This window comes from Chiloscyllium plagiosum, chromosome 3, assembly GCF_004010195.1.
Source record: "Chiloscyllium plagiosum isolate BGI_BamShark_2017 chromosome 3, ASM401019v2, whole genome shotgun sequence".
Classification (NCBI taxonomy): domain Eukaryota; kingdom Metazoa; phylum Chordata; class Chondrichthyes; order Orectolobiformes; family Hemiscylliidae; genus Chiloscyllium; species Chiloscyllium plagiosum.
The window spans coordinates 42,912,979-42,930,640 of record NC_057712.1 but is presented as its reverse complement, the minus strand read 5'-3'; the positions used below and the strand labels follow the sequence as shown (position 1 = coordinate 42,930,640).

Sequence of the window (17,662 nt, the reverse complement as noted above, 5' to 3'; positions counted from 1 at the left end):
GAGGGGTGACCTTCTAGAGGTTTACAAAATTATGAGGGGCATGGATAGGATAAATAGACAAAGTCTTTTCCCTGGGGTCGGGGAGTCCAGAACTAGAGGGCATAGGTTTAGGGTGAGAGGGGAAAGATGTAAAAGAGGGTGGGATGTATATGGGTTGAACTGCCAGAGGAAGTGGTGGAGGCTTGTACAATTGCAACATTTAAAAGGCATTTGGATGGGTATATGAATAGGAAGGATTTGGAGGGATATGGGCCGGGTGCTGGCAGATGGGACTAGATTGGGTTGGGATATCTGGTCGGCATGGACGGGTTGGATCGAAGGGTCTGTTTCCATGCTGTACATCTCTATGACTCTATGACATGCAAGTCCTGGGCCGCCTATATTTCCAAATCCGAGCCACCTTACACATGGAGGAAGAACGTCTTACCTTCTGCCATTGGACCTTTCAGCCATAGGGTATCAACAATGATTTCACCAGTTTTCTCATGTTCCGTTCCCCCACTTCAATCCAGATTCAACCCTCCAACTCAGCACCGTCCTCTTGAACTGTCCTTTCTGTCCATCTTCCTTCCCACCTATCTGCTCCACCAACCTCTCCGGCCTATCACCATCTCCCCCCACCTCCATCTACCTATCGCCTTCCCTGCTACCTTCCTCCCCCCCCACACCCGCCCTCCTATTTATCTGTCAACTGCCCCCGAACATACCTGATGACGAGCTTATGCCTGAAACGTCAATTCCCCTGCTCCTCGGATGTTGCCTGATCTGCTGTGCTTTTCCAGCACCACACTTTCCGACTATGATCTCCAGCATCTGCAGTCCTCACTTTCTCCTAGCACTAAAAAAGAATCTGACTGACTGGACAGATATTCACTCCGTCTTAGAGCCATAAAGCATTGAAACTTGCCCTTCAGTTTACCACACTTGTACTGATCAACAAACAGCAAACTACACTCATCCCATTTACCTGCACTTGGTTCATAGCCTACTACTATGCTGTGGCATTTTAAGTCCTGATCCAGATGCTTCTTAAATATTGTGAGAGAACCTGCCTCCACCACCCTCTCAGCGCTTTCCATATTTCTACCATCCTTAATGAAAAAATATCCCCAGATCTCATCTAAACCTTCTGGCTAACAGTAACTCCGTGGCGTTGTCAGTGGGATGTGGTGGGCTGAATGAGCTCCTCGTGTGGCACACCATTCAGCAACTTCAGGAGGTTTGTTTCTAGCTCTGGGTGAGAAAGGTACTTGCCATCTTTCCTTTGCTGCTCAGTGACTCCTGTTCTAGGTGGGAGTCCATGGGCATCAGTTAAGAGCAGGATTTGGATTTGCAGTTCTCACCATTGACCTCCTGAGTGATTTTTTCCCCGTACCCAGTAGTGCCTCTGCTCTCTCAGAAAGGCTGAGAAGTGCTTGGAAAGACTATGATATTGAATTAGTGTCCAGGCTAATGCAACTGAAATAGTCACCTGAAATAGTCGATATGTGGGAGGCTTTTAAAGAGACGTTGATTAGAGTTCAGGAGAGGTATGTTCCTGTGAAAATGAGGGAATGAAATGGCAAGGGGATTAGGGAACCGTGGATGACCGGTGAAATTGTGAGCCTAGCTAAGAGGAAAAGGGATGCGTACATAAGGTCTTGGCTACTGAAGACAGACAAAGCTTGGAAGATTATTGGGAATGTAGGACCAATCTGAAATGAGGATTTATGAGGGCTAAAAGGAGTCATGAAATATCTTTTGCAAACAGGGTTAAGGAAAGTCCCAAAGCCTTTTTTCATATATATGGAGCAAGAGGGTAACTAGAGAAAGGGTTGGCCCACTCAAGGACAAAGGTGGAAAGCTACACGTGGAGTCAGAGAAAATGGGTGAGATTCTTAACAAGTACTTTGCATTGGTATTCATGAAGGAGAGGGGCATGACTGATGTTGAGGTTAGGGATAGATGTTTGATTACTCTAGATCAAGTCAGCATAAGGAGGGAGGAAGTGTTGGGTATTCTAAAAGGCATTAAGATGTTCAAGTCCCCAGGTCTGGATGGGATCTATCCCAGCTTATTAGGGAAATGAGAGAGGGAATAGCTGTGGCTTAACAGATATTTCTGCAGCATCCCTGAACACAGGTGAGGTCCGGAGGACAGGAGAATTGCTAATGTTGTCCCCATGTTTAAGAAGTGTAGCAAGGACAATCCAGGTAATTATAGACCAACATCACTGGTAGGGGAAGCTGTTGGAGAAGACATTGAGGGATAGGATCTATTCCCATTTGGAAGAAAATTGGCTTATCAGTGCTAACCACTGTGCCACCGTGCGGGGAAGGTCATGTCTTACAAACCTAATAGAATTCTTTGAGAAGGTAGCAAAGTTAATTGATGCAGGAAGGGCTGTAGATGTCATACACATGGATTTTAGTAAGGCATTTGATAAGGTTCCCCATGAAAGGCTGATTGAGAAAGTGAAGTTGCATGGGGTCTAGGGTGTACTAGCTAGATGGTTAGAGAACTGTGTGGGTAACAGGAGACAGAGAGTAGTAGTGGAAGGGAGTTTCTCAAAATGGAGAACCGTGACCAGTGGTCTTCTACAGGGACCTGTGCTGGGACCACTGGTGTTTGTGATATACATAAATAATTTGGACGAAGGTATTGGTTGCCTGATTAGCAAGTTTGCAGATGACACTAGGATTGGTGAAGGAACAGATAGTGAAGGGGACTGTCAGAGAATACAGCAGAATACAGATAGATTGGAGAGATGGGCAGAGAAATGGCAGATGGAATTCAGTCTGAGCAAATGCGAGATGATGCATTTTGGAAGATCCAATTCAAGAGTGAATGGAAAAGTCCTGGGGAAAATTGATGTACAGAGAGATCTGGGTGTTCAGGTCCATTGTACCCTGAAGGTGGCAATGCAGGTCGATTGAGTGGTCAAGAAGGCATACGGCATGATTTCTTCATCAGACGGGATATTGAGTACAAGAGTTGGCAGGTCATGTTACAGATGTGTAGGACTTTGATTTGGCCACATTTGGAATACTGCGTACAGTTCTGGTCACCACATTACCAAAAGGATGTGGATGCTTTGGAGAGGGTGGAGAGGAGGTTCACCAGGATGTTGCCTGGTATGGAGGGCGGTCGCAGTGAAGAGAGGTTGAATAGATTATGATTATTTTCATTAGAAAGATGGAGGTTGAGGGGGCCCTGATTGAGGTCTACAAGATCATGAGAGGTATAGACAGGGTGGGTAGCCAGAAGTTTTTTCCCCCAGAGGGGGGGTCTCAATTACTAGTGGTCACGAGTTCAAAGTGAGAGGGGAAAGGTTTACAGGATATATGTGTGGAAAGTTCTTTACGCAAAGGGTGGTGAGTGCCTGGAATGTGTTGCCAGCGGAGGTGGTAGGGGCAGGAACGGTAGTGTCATTTAAGATGCATCTAGACAGATACATTAATGGTCAGGGAGCAGAGGGATACAGATCCTTAGGGAATAGACGACAGGTTTAGATAGAGGATCTGGATCAGCGCAGGCTTGGAGGGCCGAAGGGCCTGTTCCTGTGCTGTAATGTTCCTTGCTCTTTGTTCTGCCTGAGATTACATTTGTTGACCTAATCTGCATAATGAACATTAGTTCAAAAGGAGACTCCTAAAAAAATGGCATTTAGGAAAGACTTTTGGTAACATTAAACTTGCCAAATTTCTTCTGAACTAGCTGCTTATATGTGCAATTAGTGCTCCCGTATGTTTCTAAATATTCTGATTGGTCACTGACCTGATTTCCAGTCATGATTCGGAGATGCCGGTGTTGGACTGGGGTGTACAAAGTTAAAAATCACACAACACCAGGTTATAGTCCACTATAACCTGGTGTTGTGTGATTTTTAACTCTGATTTCCAGTAACTGTCAACCCCATGGTCTTAAAATTCCCTCCAATTGGGAGTTATTTCAGCAAGTGAGATCCAAACTTTAGACGTGAATATCAAGCACTCGGACATTTCTTTACATTTGGGTGGACTTACTATTCAACTGTGCAGTGGTTAAGGTAACAAATGAACACCTCTATCTCAATATTTAACAATGAATTTTATTGGACAGTTGAATTGATCTTCACTTTGTTTTCTGGGTGCAGGTCAAACTGGTGAACATCAGAAATGATGACATCACTGATGGAAATCCTAAGCTCACCTTGGGGCTGATCTGGACCATTATTTTGCACTTTCAGGTACAATTTTCATTTTTCTCTTCAGCATGTTTGTGCTGGCTCAATGATACGTCCAACATTAATATTTTGGCTTTTTCAGTCCAGTGTATGTTTTATTAAGGAACTATTGGTATTAAGAGATTGCATTTTTTTTAAGTTACCATATTGTTGTTCTGTGTGCTCTCTTTTGCTTCTCAGTGAAGTGTTTGAAAAGCTTCAGTATCACGATTGAGTTCACAATTATTATTTGAGGACCAATTTTACAAAATGGATTTGATTGAGGTTTGAAGTGAGGTAAGGAGGGGGTGAGGAGTGCTAAGATTTAGGTACAAGACAATACTGTCAAGATATTTCAAGCAAAACGAGGTGTATAAAGTTATAACGGGCTTAGACAGAGTTCTCAGGAAAGACCTGTTTCCCATTGTGGAGAGGCCAATTTCCAAAAGCACAGATTTGACGGTGATTAGTGGAGGGATTAGAAAGGAAATGGAGGGCAGTCAGTGTCTAATAGCAGCTTGAATGAAAGTTAGATGACGATGACAGGTTTGCCTGCAGTGATCCTTAATTGAGCACTTCAGGATCTGAATTGGTAGTGGGGTAGGAATCTTAGCCATAGGCCTCCCACCTAAAATGTCATCTTGGTGGGGACAAGAGGGTGGTTGGGTTTTGGTTAGGCCATCACACGCTGAGTGCACTGCAGTGCTCTCCCCACCCACAAGCTTGCCACCTCCAGCAGCAGGAGGTTCCCCTCACAGACACACACTGACCCCTGCCAGACTGAAATCCTTCACCTCTCATAGAAATGGCTCATTAAAAAGGTCCGGAATAGGAATGAGCCATTTGGCCCATTGTGCTTGCACAAGTCAAATCTAACCACTCATTCTAATCCCTTCTCCAGGCATTTGGTCCATAGCCTTTGCAGGTTACAGAACCTCAGGTGCAGACCCCAGTTCCTTTAAAGTGAATAGAGAATTTCTTCCCCTGCTGCAAAACCGGCATCAAATCCCAGGCACTCACTAACCTCTGGGTGAAAAGGTTTTTCCCATTTCCCCTCTAAGTCCCCTTGCCACATTGATTTCAGTGAAAACGCGATATGTAATATATACTGACCTAACCAGCGACAGTCTATCTCATCCCAGAAACAAATAGGTAAGAATAAAAGGCATAAAAGGAATTTTAAAGCGATTGGTATAAGTAGCAATGGCAGGCAGAAAAAGTTTGACGCAGCAAATCCTTAACAATTTGGAATGTCTGCGTGAGATTTTGATGGAGACAAGTTAGTTCATGACTTTCCAAAGAAAATGAATGATTACTTGAAGAAAAAGGCATTGTCGGGCTGCGTAAAAAAAAAACAAAACTGGGATATCAGGGACTATGTTAGAGAGAGCTGGGCAAGGTGGGGTGAATTACCGTCTTTTGTGCTGTAACCATACTTTGTACGAATTACTGGAGTTTTTAAAAATCCAGAAGCAAAATTAAATGCAAAGCTGGCACTGAAATTGAGCGTCGTACAGAACATTCCATTACAGCAGCATCTGTCTTGAGTGGTTTACATTGCTTTACGTGATATAAACTTGTCATTAACATGGCCACTTCCAGACTTTAATCCATTTTTACTGACAAGACTGCAGCCCTGTATTCTCAATCTTATCAATCACTTCATTGAAAAATAGAATTTACAGTGTAGCTCACACACAGCAAATGGTCTGTGGTGTTTATGCTTCACACAGCTTCCTTCTGCTCCTCTTCATCTATCACCAGCATCAAATTCTTTATTGCTTCCTCCCTCATCTACTTAATTAACTTCCTCTTAAATCCATCTATGACATTTGCCTCAATTATTCCGTGTGTTGAAGAGATCCGCACTCTTGCCACTCTCTGAATAATGAAGTTTCTCCTGAATTCCCTGCTTTGTTTATTAGTGGCAATTCTTTGAGGCCTGGCCAATTTTGGACCATAAGTGCAATATTTTCCCCATATCCACAGTTTTGAACGTGCTCATAATCTGAAAGTTATCCTTTAGCCTTCCCTTTTCTAGAACAGAGAGCTACAGCCAATTTGTTATTTTCCTATTGATATTAACTCCTGGAGTAGTACTACATATAGCTCCTCGGATGCAACCTGACCTGCTGTGTTTTTCCAGCACTACTCTAACCTTGACTTCATATGGTGTGGCTATTTGCAAATCAAAAAAAGTGACTTGCATTTGCTTCATGCCTTTCACAGCCTTAAGACTTCACAAAACACTTCACATCCACTAAAATACTTTGTTGAAGTGTAATTTTAAAAATGCAGCAGTCCAAAGATGTGCAAGTTATTTGGATTGGCCATGGGAAATACAGGGTTACTGGGATACAGTAGGAGGGGATAGCAATGGGTGGGATGATCTTCGGCGAGTTGATGTAGACTTGAAGGACTGAATGGCCTGCTTCCACATGATAGGGATTCTGTTAATTTTCATAGCATTTAGATAATCAACCAGCTAATATGTTTTCTGTGTTGGCTGAAAGACTAATAGTGGTGAGGACAACAGGGAAAAATTCCCTGTTCTTTGAAATAATGTTATAGCATCTTTTACATTCATCTGAGTGAGCAGGTGGGGCTTTGATTTAAAGTTTCATCTTAAAGACGGCCCTTACCCTTTGATTATACAGTCTGAGCAGGCTGAGCCTCATTCCTGATGTCGATTTTCCTACTCCTCGAATGTTGCTTGACCTGCTGTGCTTTTCCAGCACCACTCTAACCTTGACTCTGATCTCCAGCATCTGCAGTCCTCACTTTTACCTGAGCCATAACTGAACAAAGTGTCTGGTTCGAGTTAGTATGCCTGTGACATCAGTGGCTGTTTCAGCAGTGTGATTGGAGGCCTGTGCCTGTCAGGAGAGCACACTTTTGTTCAGAAACTCCTTGGTTTGCTACAGATTGAAGAGAAAGTCAGAAAGTATGATCATAAAAATAACACATCTGTATAAGACATTTGATACAGAAAAGCAGCTCTGTTGCAAGATGCATACAGGTCCATGCTAATCTACATTAGCCCTGTGTGCCATTCTCTGACAAGGCAAGTCAGAATGTTGTGCAAGTATGCTACACCCAATGTGTAGACCAATTCTCACAGATATTTCTTTAAAAAGTAATCTTTGAACTGAGACATTGTAAAACACCATTTTTGAACTGTTTAATCCTGATTAATCCTGCACCTTGAGCTGCAGCAAATTCCTGCTGCCTGAAGTTGGGCAGATCAGCCAGCCTGATGAAGAGCAAGAATAAGCAGTCTGTAGCTATAATAGTTCTGAACTTAAGCACAACTCATCATGTCAACAATGCTGGCTTTTGTTTGTCCATATGCAAAACTTCCCCCTTTGTGATAAATTGTGACAGGCTCTAAACATATTGCCTAATTCCCAAGGGGAGGTTTTGGAAAGAATTCTCTTCAGAGTATGCTGTGATGACCCATTCTAATCGGTCATTTCCTGTGTAGCATTCTCACTAATGTGAACCAGAGATACAAATCTTAAATAGCTTATATAAATCCTCTCTCAAAATATTAACTTTACTGCTAGGCTAACCATTTCATGTTGAGTATATTCATGATAATTCCATCCTTCCTCATGCCACCTCACATTATTGAGTATTTTACGTTATTAGTTATAAAAGTATGAATGTAGCATAATTTACTTTCATGATATTTCCCTATGGATAAGTTTCATCAGTGGGTATGAGATTAATATTGAATTGTCATACAAGTATCAGGCAATAGCCATAACCAATAACCAAATCATCTCCTTTCAACATTCAACTGCACTACTTTCATCCAAACTCCCACCATCCATATCCTGTGAGCCACCATTGGAGAAATGTAAGAGTAGCAGGTCGCCTTTTTTTTTTTGCTTGACCCTGTTTAGTCATCAGTGAGATGATGGCTGACTAGATGAAATGATGATGCTCCATATGCCGAGACACCAGTGGTGAACAAAACTCAATCCCAGTTTTAGAATTAACAATTGATGCAGCATTGATTGCCATTTGCAGAATACTTGCAAGCTTGTACCACCTTTTGTGTGAGCAAATGTTCATTAACTTCACTCCTGAAAGGCCTGTCTCAATCTTTTTGACTCTGCTCCTGGTCCTCGATTCCCCAACTATGAGCCAGTCCACCATTTACAAGGTAGAAGTCAGAAATGTGATTGATGGAATATTTTCCACTTACCTAGATGCATGCATCTTGCAAACAACACTGGGGTCAAAAATAAAGCAGCACTTTCATTTGACACACCATCCACTACCTTATGTATTCACTGCTGATGCACAGTGGCAGCAGTCTGTACCATTTACAAGATGCACTGCAAAAACTTATTGAACCTCCTTGGATGCATCTTCCAAGGCCGTGACCTCTCCCACCTAGAAAGACAAGGCAACAGATGCAAGGGAATACTGCCACCTGCAACTTCTCTTTCAAGCCAAACATCACCCGGATTTGGAACTAGATCATCGTTTCTTTACTGTTATTGGGTCAAAATTCTAGAACTCCTTCCCTAACAGCACTGTGGGTTTCCCTATAGCAAATGGAGTTCAAGGACATACTTCAGCCTCTCCTTCTCAACAACAATTAGGGATGGGCAATAAATGCTGACCTTGCCAGCACCTGAATGATTAAAATGAAATATGTAGGAGATAACGCCGATTAATCATTAATTGCTGACTACTGTGGATTCAAGTCCCTCTCCAAGTACCTGAGTACATAATGCAGATGACAGTCCAAATGCACTCCCCTATAATGGTGAGGTCCGGACAACAAATGCTTGAGGGTAAGACATAAAAAAACGAAACAGTTTTCATCTTTGGTATCTCAGACATATTCGGAATTTCTTCAGGACAAGGTCACTAACACCTGCTTAGCCATATTGGAATTGGGTGACTTTGAATAGAGGTGATCATTGGTGTCTGGTAGTGTAATGACCTGCTGAAGTGACCAAGAGAGCTGTGTGCATTTGGCAGTTTCATCTTGAAACCAAAGTTGTCCTATTTCTGTGAAATTATAGCTTTTGAATTTCTAAAATGGACTGCTGTCACCAGGCAGAGTTTCATAGTGGGACCAAAATAAATTGAAATTTGAAAATGTTGTGTTGGGATTAGGATGTTTACAGTAATGTATTATACATTGATTATATGTATTACATCTGGTGGGTGGGAAACATATGGTTTGGCTCACAAAAGCTCTGAGTGCTTAAACGTCATACAAATGCAACAGCCATCATTCAGTGTTTGTGTCAAAGTACAGAATATCTTCATGACTCAGTGTTTCTCCATTTGAGGTTTTTCATCTTTCACCAGATACCCAAGTGAACAAAAACATGCACCTTCTAGTAGCTCAGAGCAGATTTGTAGAAACATCAATTTAAAACAAGTCAACCTCTATGCACGAGCAGGGAGTCTGGGGATTAAGAAATGGATGGGTAGCCATGATGCTGTTCGTCTTCTCCACCTCCTCCAAGCACAGACATCAAAAGGGATGAGCAGACCTCTGTTTGGTCAGATAGGCCCAGCCAGGTTTTAATAGCTGTGCCGCATTTTAATTTGTTTGCCATCGGAATGCCATTCCTTCCCCACAAAGAAATACAAACTGGGAGGTGAAGCCATCTTTGTGTGGCACGGTGGCTCAGTGGTTAATATTGCTTCACAGCGCCAGGGACCCAGGTTCAATTCCACCTCCGGGCAACTGACTGTGTGGAGTTTGCATGTTCTGTGTGTCTGCGTGAGTTTCCTCTGGCTGCTCCCGTTTCCTGCCACAGTCCAAAACTGTACAGATTAAGTAGATTGGGCATGCTAAATCGTCCATAGAGTCTAGGATGTGGGTGGGTCTCGGTGAGATTGTCTTTCCAGGGTCAGTATGGATTCGATGGGCTGAATGGCCTGTTTCCACACTGTACGGATTCCATTTTTCCAAGACCTATTGACTAACTAATTGTGGCAATCTTACCAGAAGCAGAGACTGGTGTCAGATATTGAGGCACACTCCTGGATCTTGCTGGAGCAGACTGGCAAGCCCTCAAGAGTCGGGTCGGTAGGGGAGTCCTTGGGGACATTTGTGGAAGAGAGTGCGAGACCAGCTGTAGTGTGAGAAGACTTTAAGTATCCATTAATTGGTCATTTTTGGAGCTGAATTGGCCCAGGAGTCAATTAGCTTCTCTGTCGCTGTTAAAATACCAGCGTTAGCAGGAAGCTGACAGGCAAAGCAATGCCAGTCAGCCACCACCTTTCGGTGTGAGGGGTGTGACATTTCATTCGTAATTGCGACGCTACATAATGACCAAAGATCATTGACCTAAAAGTTTAAGTTAATCTCCTTCTCCACAGTTACAGCCTGACTGATTCCAATGTTTCTTGCCAAGATTGCCTTCCATGCTGTTAGGTTTTTTTTGTCCGTGTCCCATTTGAGTAAAGACTGGAAAAACTTGTTTTCAGGCTTGCAGTGTGTCCGAGGTCATGGGGATGAGAAAGTTGCTTCATTTTGTGAGAAAAGTAGATATTGGCAACAGACTTAACGTGAACAAAAGCTCATTATAAATTAGCCAAGTATGGGATAGTTGGACTTAAATAAAACTGGATTTCCACTGAGTCTTTGTTAATGGTTCATGAGCCCATTACTGATTTGTATCTGTCTATCTTTCCTCTTGCTCCTTAACTCAACCCTTCCATTCCCAAGCACAGTTCCTCCAACTCACAGTTCCAATAGTCACGGTCTGATAGAGAGACAGCTATATAAATTGTGGGTGAATGTTTGTCAAGAAAGTGATCCATGATTCTGGCTTTGGCCTTGACATCCTGACCTGGATAGAGTTTGCTATTGCTTCACTAATGAGCAGTAAGGAGGAAGAAATTATTATTGGAATAGTTGTTCAATAGCATTTAGAAACCCAAGTGCTGAATTTCATTTACTGGTATCTTTGGTTCATTTGGATAATGAATTGTAAAGGACTTTACCAATGAGTCATTGATTGATGCCAGTCACCGTGAGAAGTGATTTCATTGGAACACACAATTCAAAGAGGGTTTGCAATAGACAGGTTTCTGGCTGAAGAGTTTAGAAATGGGTCCCAGTGTCAAAATGAGGAGTTGGTCATTTAGCACTGAGATCAAAAGAAATCTCTTCATTCAAAGTATTATGAAGCTTGGGAATTCTCCAGCTCAAAGGACTGTAGATGTTTTATTGCTGAGCATATTCAGGGTTGAGATTAAAAGGTGTTTGGATTCTAAGGGAATCCAGGGGAGTCAAGAGAGGTTGAATTTCAGCCATGATCTAAGCAAATGGCAAAGCACGTTCAATGAACCAAACAGTTTATTCCAGCTCCTGGTTCTTTTACTTCTATCATTGCCCAGTTCACCAGCTGTAGAAACCCTCATCAGTCTTTGTAACTTTTACAATTGACCTTTCCTTTACCTTTAATAGGTTGTAGACATACCAATGTGATATTTATTGCCTGCCATTCATTCCCCTTGATAAGGTGATAGTGAGTTGTGTACTACACCCATTGTGCTGTTGGGGAGGGAGTCCTAGAATTTAACCCTGTGACAATGAGGAATGGTGATATAGATCCAAAGTAAGGATGGTGAGAGATTTGGAGTTGGTAGTATTCCTACGAGTCTGCTCACTATTTGCTCCAGATGTTTGAGGTCACAGGCTTAGAAGGTGATATTTGAGAAGGCCTAGTCTGTCTGAATGCATCTTGTAGATGGTACGCACTGCTGCTACTGTGGACGGATTGAATGTTGGAAGTGGATCAGATGCCACTCAAGCTTTGTTTTGGATGGTAGGGGAAAGTGAAGACAGCAGACGTTGGAGATCAGACTCGAGAGAGTGTCTCAGACCTGAATTTGGAGCCATGGCATTTATGGCTGCTCCTGTTCAGTTTCTTGATCAGTAGCAATGCCCAGGATGTTGATGTATTCAATGATGATAATGCAGTTCAGCATCAAGAGGAGGTGGTTAGCTTCTCTGTTTTTGAAGATCATCATTGCCTACTTACCATCCCATGCCTGAGTCTATCCAGGTATCTTGTTGGACAAGGGCGTTGATTGTTTCATTATCTGAGCGTATGCAAATAGAACACTCTGAGCTTCAGCAAACTCTTAAAGAGGCTCAATCACTGTCACGAGGACCAGTTGAGGTAAACAGCATGCATGCTTTTAAAAGGAACCTATATAAAAATGAGGGAGAAAATAATGGAAGGCTGTAATGATAGGGTGAGGTGAAGCAGCTTAGAGGGGATGGAGTTGAACATTAGCTCTATCATTAACCAGTTGGTCTGAAACCCATTTGTGCTCTGTAAGATTACAAGAGTCTAGATATGCCGATGTACATGATGCAACTTCGATGTTTTTACATTCAAGCTGCATTAATCCTTACTCCTTAAAAATAACTTTGGTCGCTCAGCTTTGGTCACGTGTTCCAGTGTCTCCTTTTGTGGTTTTGTCAGGTTTTATTTGCTAATACTATTCTGAAGCATCTTGGAATATTTTGCTCTGTTTAAAGCACTATAAAAAGTTGGTAAAAGTCTCCTTCTCTTTCATAGGAAAAAATTATTTTTGAAAAGTGTTTTTTGTCCTGTCTCTTTAACCAAGGCCTCATGGGAGAAAGTCAAATATTCATCTCTTTTTATGTAAATAATTTAAGGTGCCTATGAAAGTAGAAGTGCAAATTTCCTGTTTTGCAAAATCACTATGCAATGTTTCCAGGGGCTGAACAAGACTCCTTGTGTTCAGACCTAGTACTGTTCAACTAGGTTGTTTACCCCTCTGAAGGTTTCTACATATCAAAATGCAGCGGAGTGCCTCTTCGTTTTAGAAAAGGAATAAAGTATTGGAGATTTCAGAAGGTCTCCAAAAGGTGATGGGATTGTAACCAGCTTAAAGTACTGCTAGATGACATGTAAGCAAATGACTAATGACAGGAATGCCGTTGGTTAGGAAATACTCATTGTAATATGGCTTGGAATCATGACTTCAGCTGTTACGTGTGGGAATGTATTGCCTTCACTGAAAAATAAAGCCATTAGATATCATGTGATCTCCCACTTAAAGTGCAACATCAGCTGACTTGCTTCCCAGCAATAAATTTCTTGATTCTTGCTTCCTCCAACTCACCTCTGTGTCTAAAGGTTACAGGTTGAAGTCCCACTGTGGAAACACTAGCAGAAATTTAGGCTGACTCTACAATGCAGTGCAGAAAGAGATCATTCCTTTCTGAGGCACCATCTTCCCAATAAGGTGCTAAACCAAGGCCTTGTCTGCCTTGTAAGGTGGACGGGTGATTATTTTAGGCGAATTCTGATTGGCCTGGCCATTGTCCCTTGAGCAACGCCTTTAAAAAAGGTCATTTTTGTTATTATCATAGAATTGTGCTGTGTACATACTGTTCGGGGATGGTGGCACTTGGGCAAAAAAAGTGCACTTTTTAAAAAGGCTTTAAATTAAGTTTAAAAATTGAGATTTTGAAATCTCAATATCAACTTTTTGTTTCTCAGTATTTGTTTAATCTGTGCAGGTTGAAACTAATCATGTGTCTGAACTGCCTACCAGGAGATAACACTTGTTCCAAAAAAGACAGCTCCAAGGTTAGGTGATCCGTATATGTAAGCCCAGTTTAAAGGCTTCATTACACCTCCAAGATACAGTGATAGCACTGACACAAAGATAAAACACACAACAGCTTTAAACTAATGTCTGAGGTGCAGTTATCTCTTACTTAAACTGCATTTGTAAAAGTGAAAGGTGGAGGAAACAAAAATGTGCTTATTGAACATGACTTGCCCATGAGAAATGTGGTAAGTGTGGGTTGTGATCATGAGTGACTCTAATTTTTCTGCTTAAAAACCTATTGGTTGCCTTGAGCCATACTGACCCAAATATACCTTTACATCACATAGCACATTTACTAACTTTTGAGTCAGAGTTGTTGAGATGTACAGCATGGAAACAGATCCTTCAGTCCCCTCACCATGCCAACCAGGTATCCTAAATTAATCGAGTCTCATTTGCCAGCATTTGGTCCATGTCCCTCTAAATCTTTCCTATTCATATACCCATCCAGATGCCTTTTAAATAATGTAATTGTACCAGCCTCCATCATTCCCTTTGCCAGTTCATTCCATCCATGAAAAGGTTGCCCCTTAGGTCCTTTTAAATCTTTTTCCTCTCACTTTAAACCTAAGCCCTCTAGTTTTAGTCTCCTCTCCCTGGGGAAAAGATTTTGATTATTCACCCTATCCTGAGGGGTCATCCCTCAGCCTCCAATGCTCCAGGGAAAACAGTCCCAGCCTACTTAGCCTCTCCATGTAGTTCCAACCTTCCAACCCTGGCAATATTCTTCTAAATCTTTTCTGAATCCTTTCAAGTTTCGCAACATATTTCCTATAGCAGGGAGACTGGAATTGCACACAATATTCTAATGGTGACCCAACCAATGTCCTGTACAGCTGCAACATAATTTCCCAAAACCTATGCTCTGGCCAATAAAGGCAAGCATTATTTGAGGATTGATGAGGGCAAAGCGATGGACGTGATCTGTATGAACTTCAGTAAGGTGTTTGGCAAGGTTCCTCATGGTAGACTGGTTAGCAAGTTTAGATCACATGGAATACAGGGATAACTAGCCATTTGGATACAGAACTGGACTGGAGGCCTGTGACCACTGGTGTGCCACAATGATCGGTGCTGGGTCAACTGTTTTTTGTCATTTATATAAATGATTTGGATGTGCACATAGGATATATAGTTAGTAAGTTTGCAGATGACACAAAAATTGGACGTGGACAGCGAAAGAGGTTGCCTCAGCGTACAATGGGATCTTGATCAGGTGGGCCAATGGGCTGAGGATTAGCAGATGGAGTTTAATTTGATAAATGTGAGGTGCTGCATTTTGGAAAGGCAAATCAGTGCAGGACTTATACACTTAATGGTAAAGTCCTGGAGTGTGCTGCTGAAAAAAAGAGACCTTGGAGTGCAGCTTCATAGTTCCTTGAAAGTGGAGTTTCCGGAAGATAGGATAGTGAAGAAGGCATTTGGTATGCTTTCCTTTTTTGGTCAGTGCATTAAATATCAGAGTTAGGAGTTCATGTTTCAGCTGTACAGGACATTGGTTTATCCACTTTAGGAATATTGTGTACAGTTCTGGTCCCCTTCTTATCACAAGGATGTTGCAAAATCTGAAAGGGTTCAGAAAATATTGACAAGGATGTTACCAGGATTGGAGGGTTTGAGCTATAGAGAGAGGCTGTATAGGCTGGAGCTATTTTCCCTGGCGCATCAGAGGCTCGGGGTGACTTTTTAGAGGTTTATAAAATCATGAGGGGCATGGATAAGGTAAATAAACAAAGTCTTTTCCCTGGGTTGGGGGCAGTCCAGAACTAGAGGCCATAGGTTTACCGTGAGAGGGGAAAGATTTAAAAGAGAGCTAAGGGGCAATCTTTTCAAGCAAAGGATGGTGGGTGGATGGAGTGATCTGCCAGAAGAAGTGATGGAGACTGGTACAATTATATTTAAAAGGTAGCTAGATGGGTACATGAATAGGAAGGGTTTAGAGGGATAATGGCCAAATACTGGCAAATGGGACTAGATTACTTTAGGACAGACGAGTTGGACCGACGGGTCTGTTTCTGTGCTGTACACCTCTATGACTTGTCACAATGCTAATCTTGTACAATGTTACTTTGCCCTTAAGTTTTTTTTCAGAGAGGGGTAATTGGCCAGGCTCCATCGTGTCTGAATGGTTCATTGGGACTTATTGTTTACCCTAACATGAGTGCTTCAGGCCAAAAGCAAGCAAGGTCTTTTGAAAAACTAATATAGTCAAGGGGGGATGGCCAGCTCTCTAACTGTGCAGTTCAGTTTAGTTCAGGAGGGAGTTGAGTAAGAGTCACAGGGGAAACTGGAAGCCTTCTCTCTGTCCTTCTGCCTTTATGATTTTGAACTGTAAGTTGCCTGTGCAATTGTTTGCTGTTTCTGCTAAGGGATGTGTGTATTGGGAGTGTTGCAAGTGTTTTTGGAACCGCATTATTAAATCAGGTTTGGATAGCCGGTACTCTGTTTTCTGTTCTTTGTGTTTCATTCTGTAATTTTGTAAATAAATTTTGTTAGTTTAAAACTTGGCAGTCGACCCAGCTAATTTACTCCGGGAATATACACATAGCTAAACAAATAGCAAAGTTATGGTCTGGGTTACCTGCTTAACTATGGTTTGAGGGGTCTCGTCTAGTCTATAACGGACTCTATGACTCTGTATCAAATGCCTTCTTCACTGCACTGTCTAGTTGGGACTCACTATCAAGGAGCTATGAACTTGCACTCCAAGGTTTCTTTGTTCAGTAACACTTCTCAGGAGCTTACCATTAAGTGTATAAGTCCTGCCCTGATTTTCCCTACTGAAAAGCAACACTTCACATTTATCCAAATTAAACTTCATCTGTCTCTCCTCAGCCCATCTGATCAAGATCCCGTTATAATCTGAGGTAATGTTCACTGTCCACTGCATCACCAATTTTGGTGCCTTTTGCAAACTTACTAACCATACCTCCTATGTTCACATCCAAATCATTTATACAAATGACAAAACGCAGTGCACCTAGACTGATGGCATACCACTGGTCATAGACCTCCAGTCTGAAAAGGACCTTATGACCACCATCCTCTGTCTCCTACCTTTGAGCCAGTTCTGTATCCAAATGACTACTTCTCCCTGTATTTCATGTGATCTAACTTTGTTAACCAGTCTACCATGCAGAACCTTGTTCAATGCCTTAATGACATTCATATAGCTCACATCCACCACTCTGCCTTCATCAATCCTCTTTGTCACTTCTTCAAAAATCTCAATCAAGTTTGTGAGACATTATTTCCCATATACGAAGCAATATTGACTATTCCTAATCAGTTCTTACCTTTCCAAATACTGTACATGTAAATCCTGTCCCTCAGAAGCCCCTTCATCAACTTGCCCATCACTGATGTCAGGCTCACCAGTCTATAGTTCCCTGGCTTCTCCCTACCAACTTTCTTAAATAGTGACACCACATTAGCCCACCTTCAATCTTCAGGAATCTCACCTGTGGCTATCAATAATATAAATATCTCAGCAAGAAGTCCAGAGAATCACTCCCCTCACTACCCTCAAAGGTACACCCCGTTGAGTCCGAGGGATTTATCCACCTTTATGCATTTTAAGGCATCCAGCACCATCTCCTCTGTAATAAGGACACTTTTCAAGATATTAGATTAGATTAGATTCCCTACAGTGTGGAAACAGGCCCTTCTGCCCAACAAGTCTACACCAACCCTCTGAAGAGTGACTCACCCAGACCCATTTCCCTCTGACTAATGCACCGAACACTATGGGCAATTTAGAATGGCTAATTCACCTGACCTACCCATCTTTGGATGTGGGAGGAAACCAGAGAATCCAGAGGAAACCCACACAGACAT

The 17,662-nt window shown here is 42.2% G+C and overlaps 1 protein-coding gene across 6 annotated transcripts in view; it reads left to right on the top strand.

Moving 5' to 3' along the window:
- Positions 1 to 17,662, top strand: part of dst (dystonin) — a 642,458-nt gene that overhangs the window by 232,107 nt on the left and 392,689 nt on the right. For all 6 annotated transcript variants that reach the window (XM_043681258.1, XM_043681269.1, XM_043681284.1 and 3 more), the window contains one exon: positions 4,115 to 4,207. In XM_043681258.1, coding sequence (XP_043537193.1) covers positions 4,115 to 4,207 — 93 coding nt within the window. The remainder of the gene's footprint in view (positions 1 to 4,114; positions 4,208 to 17,662) is intronic.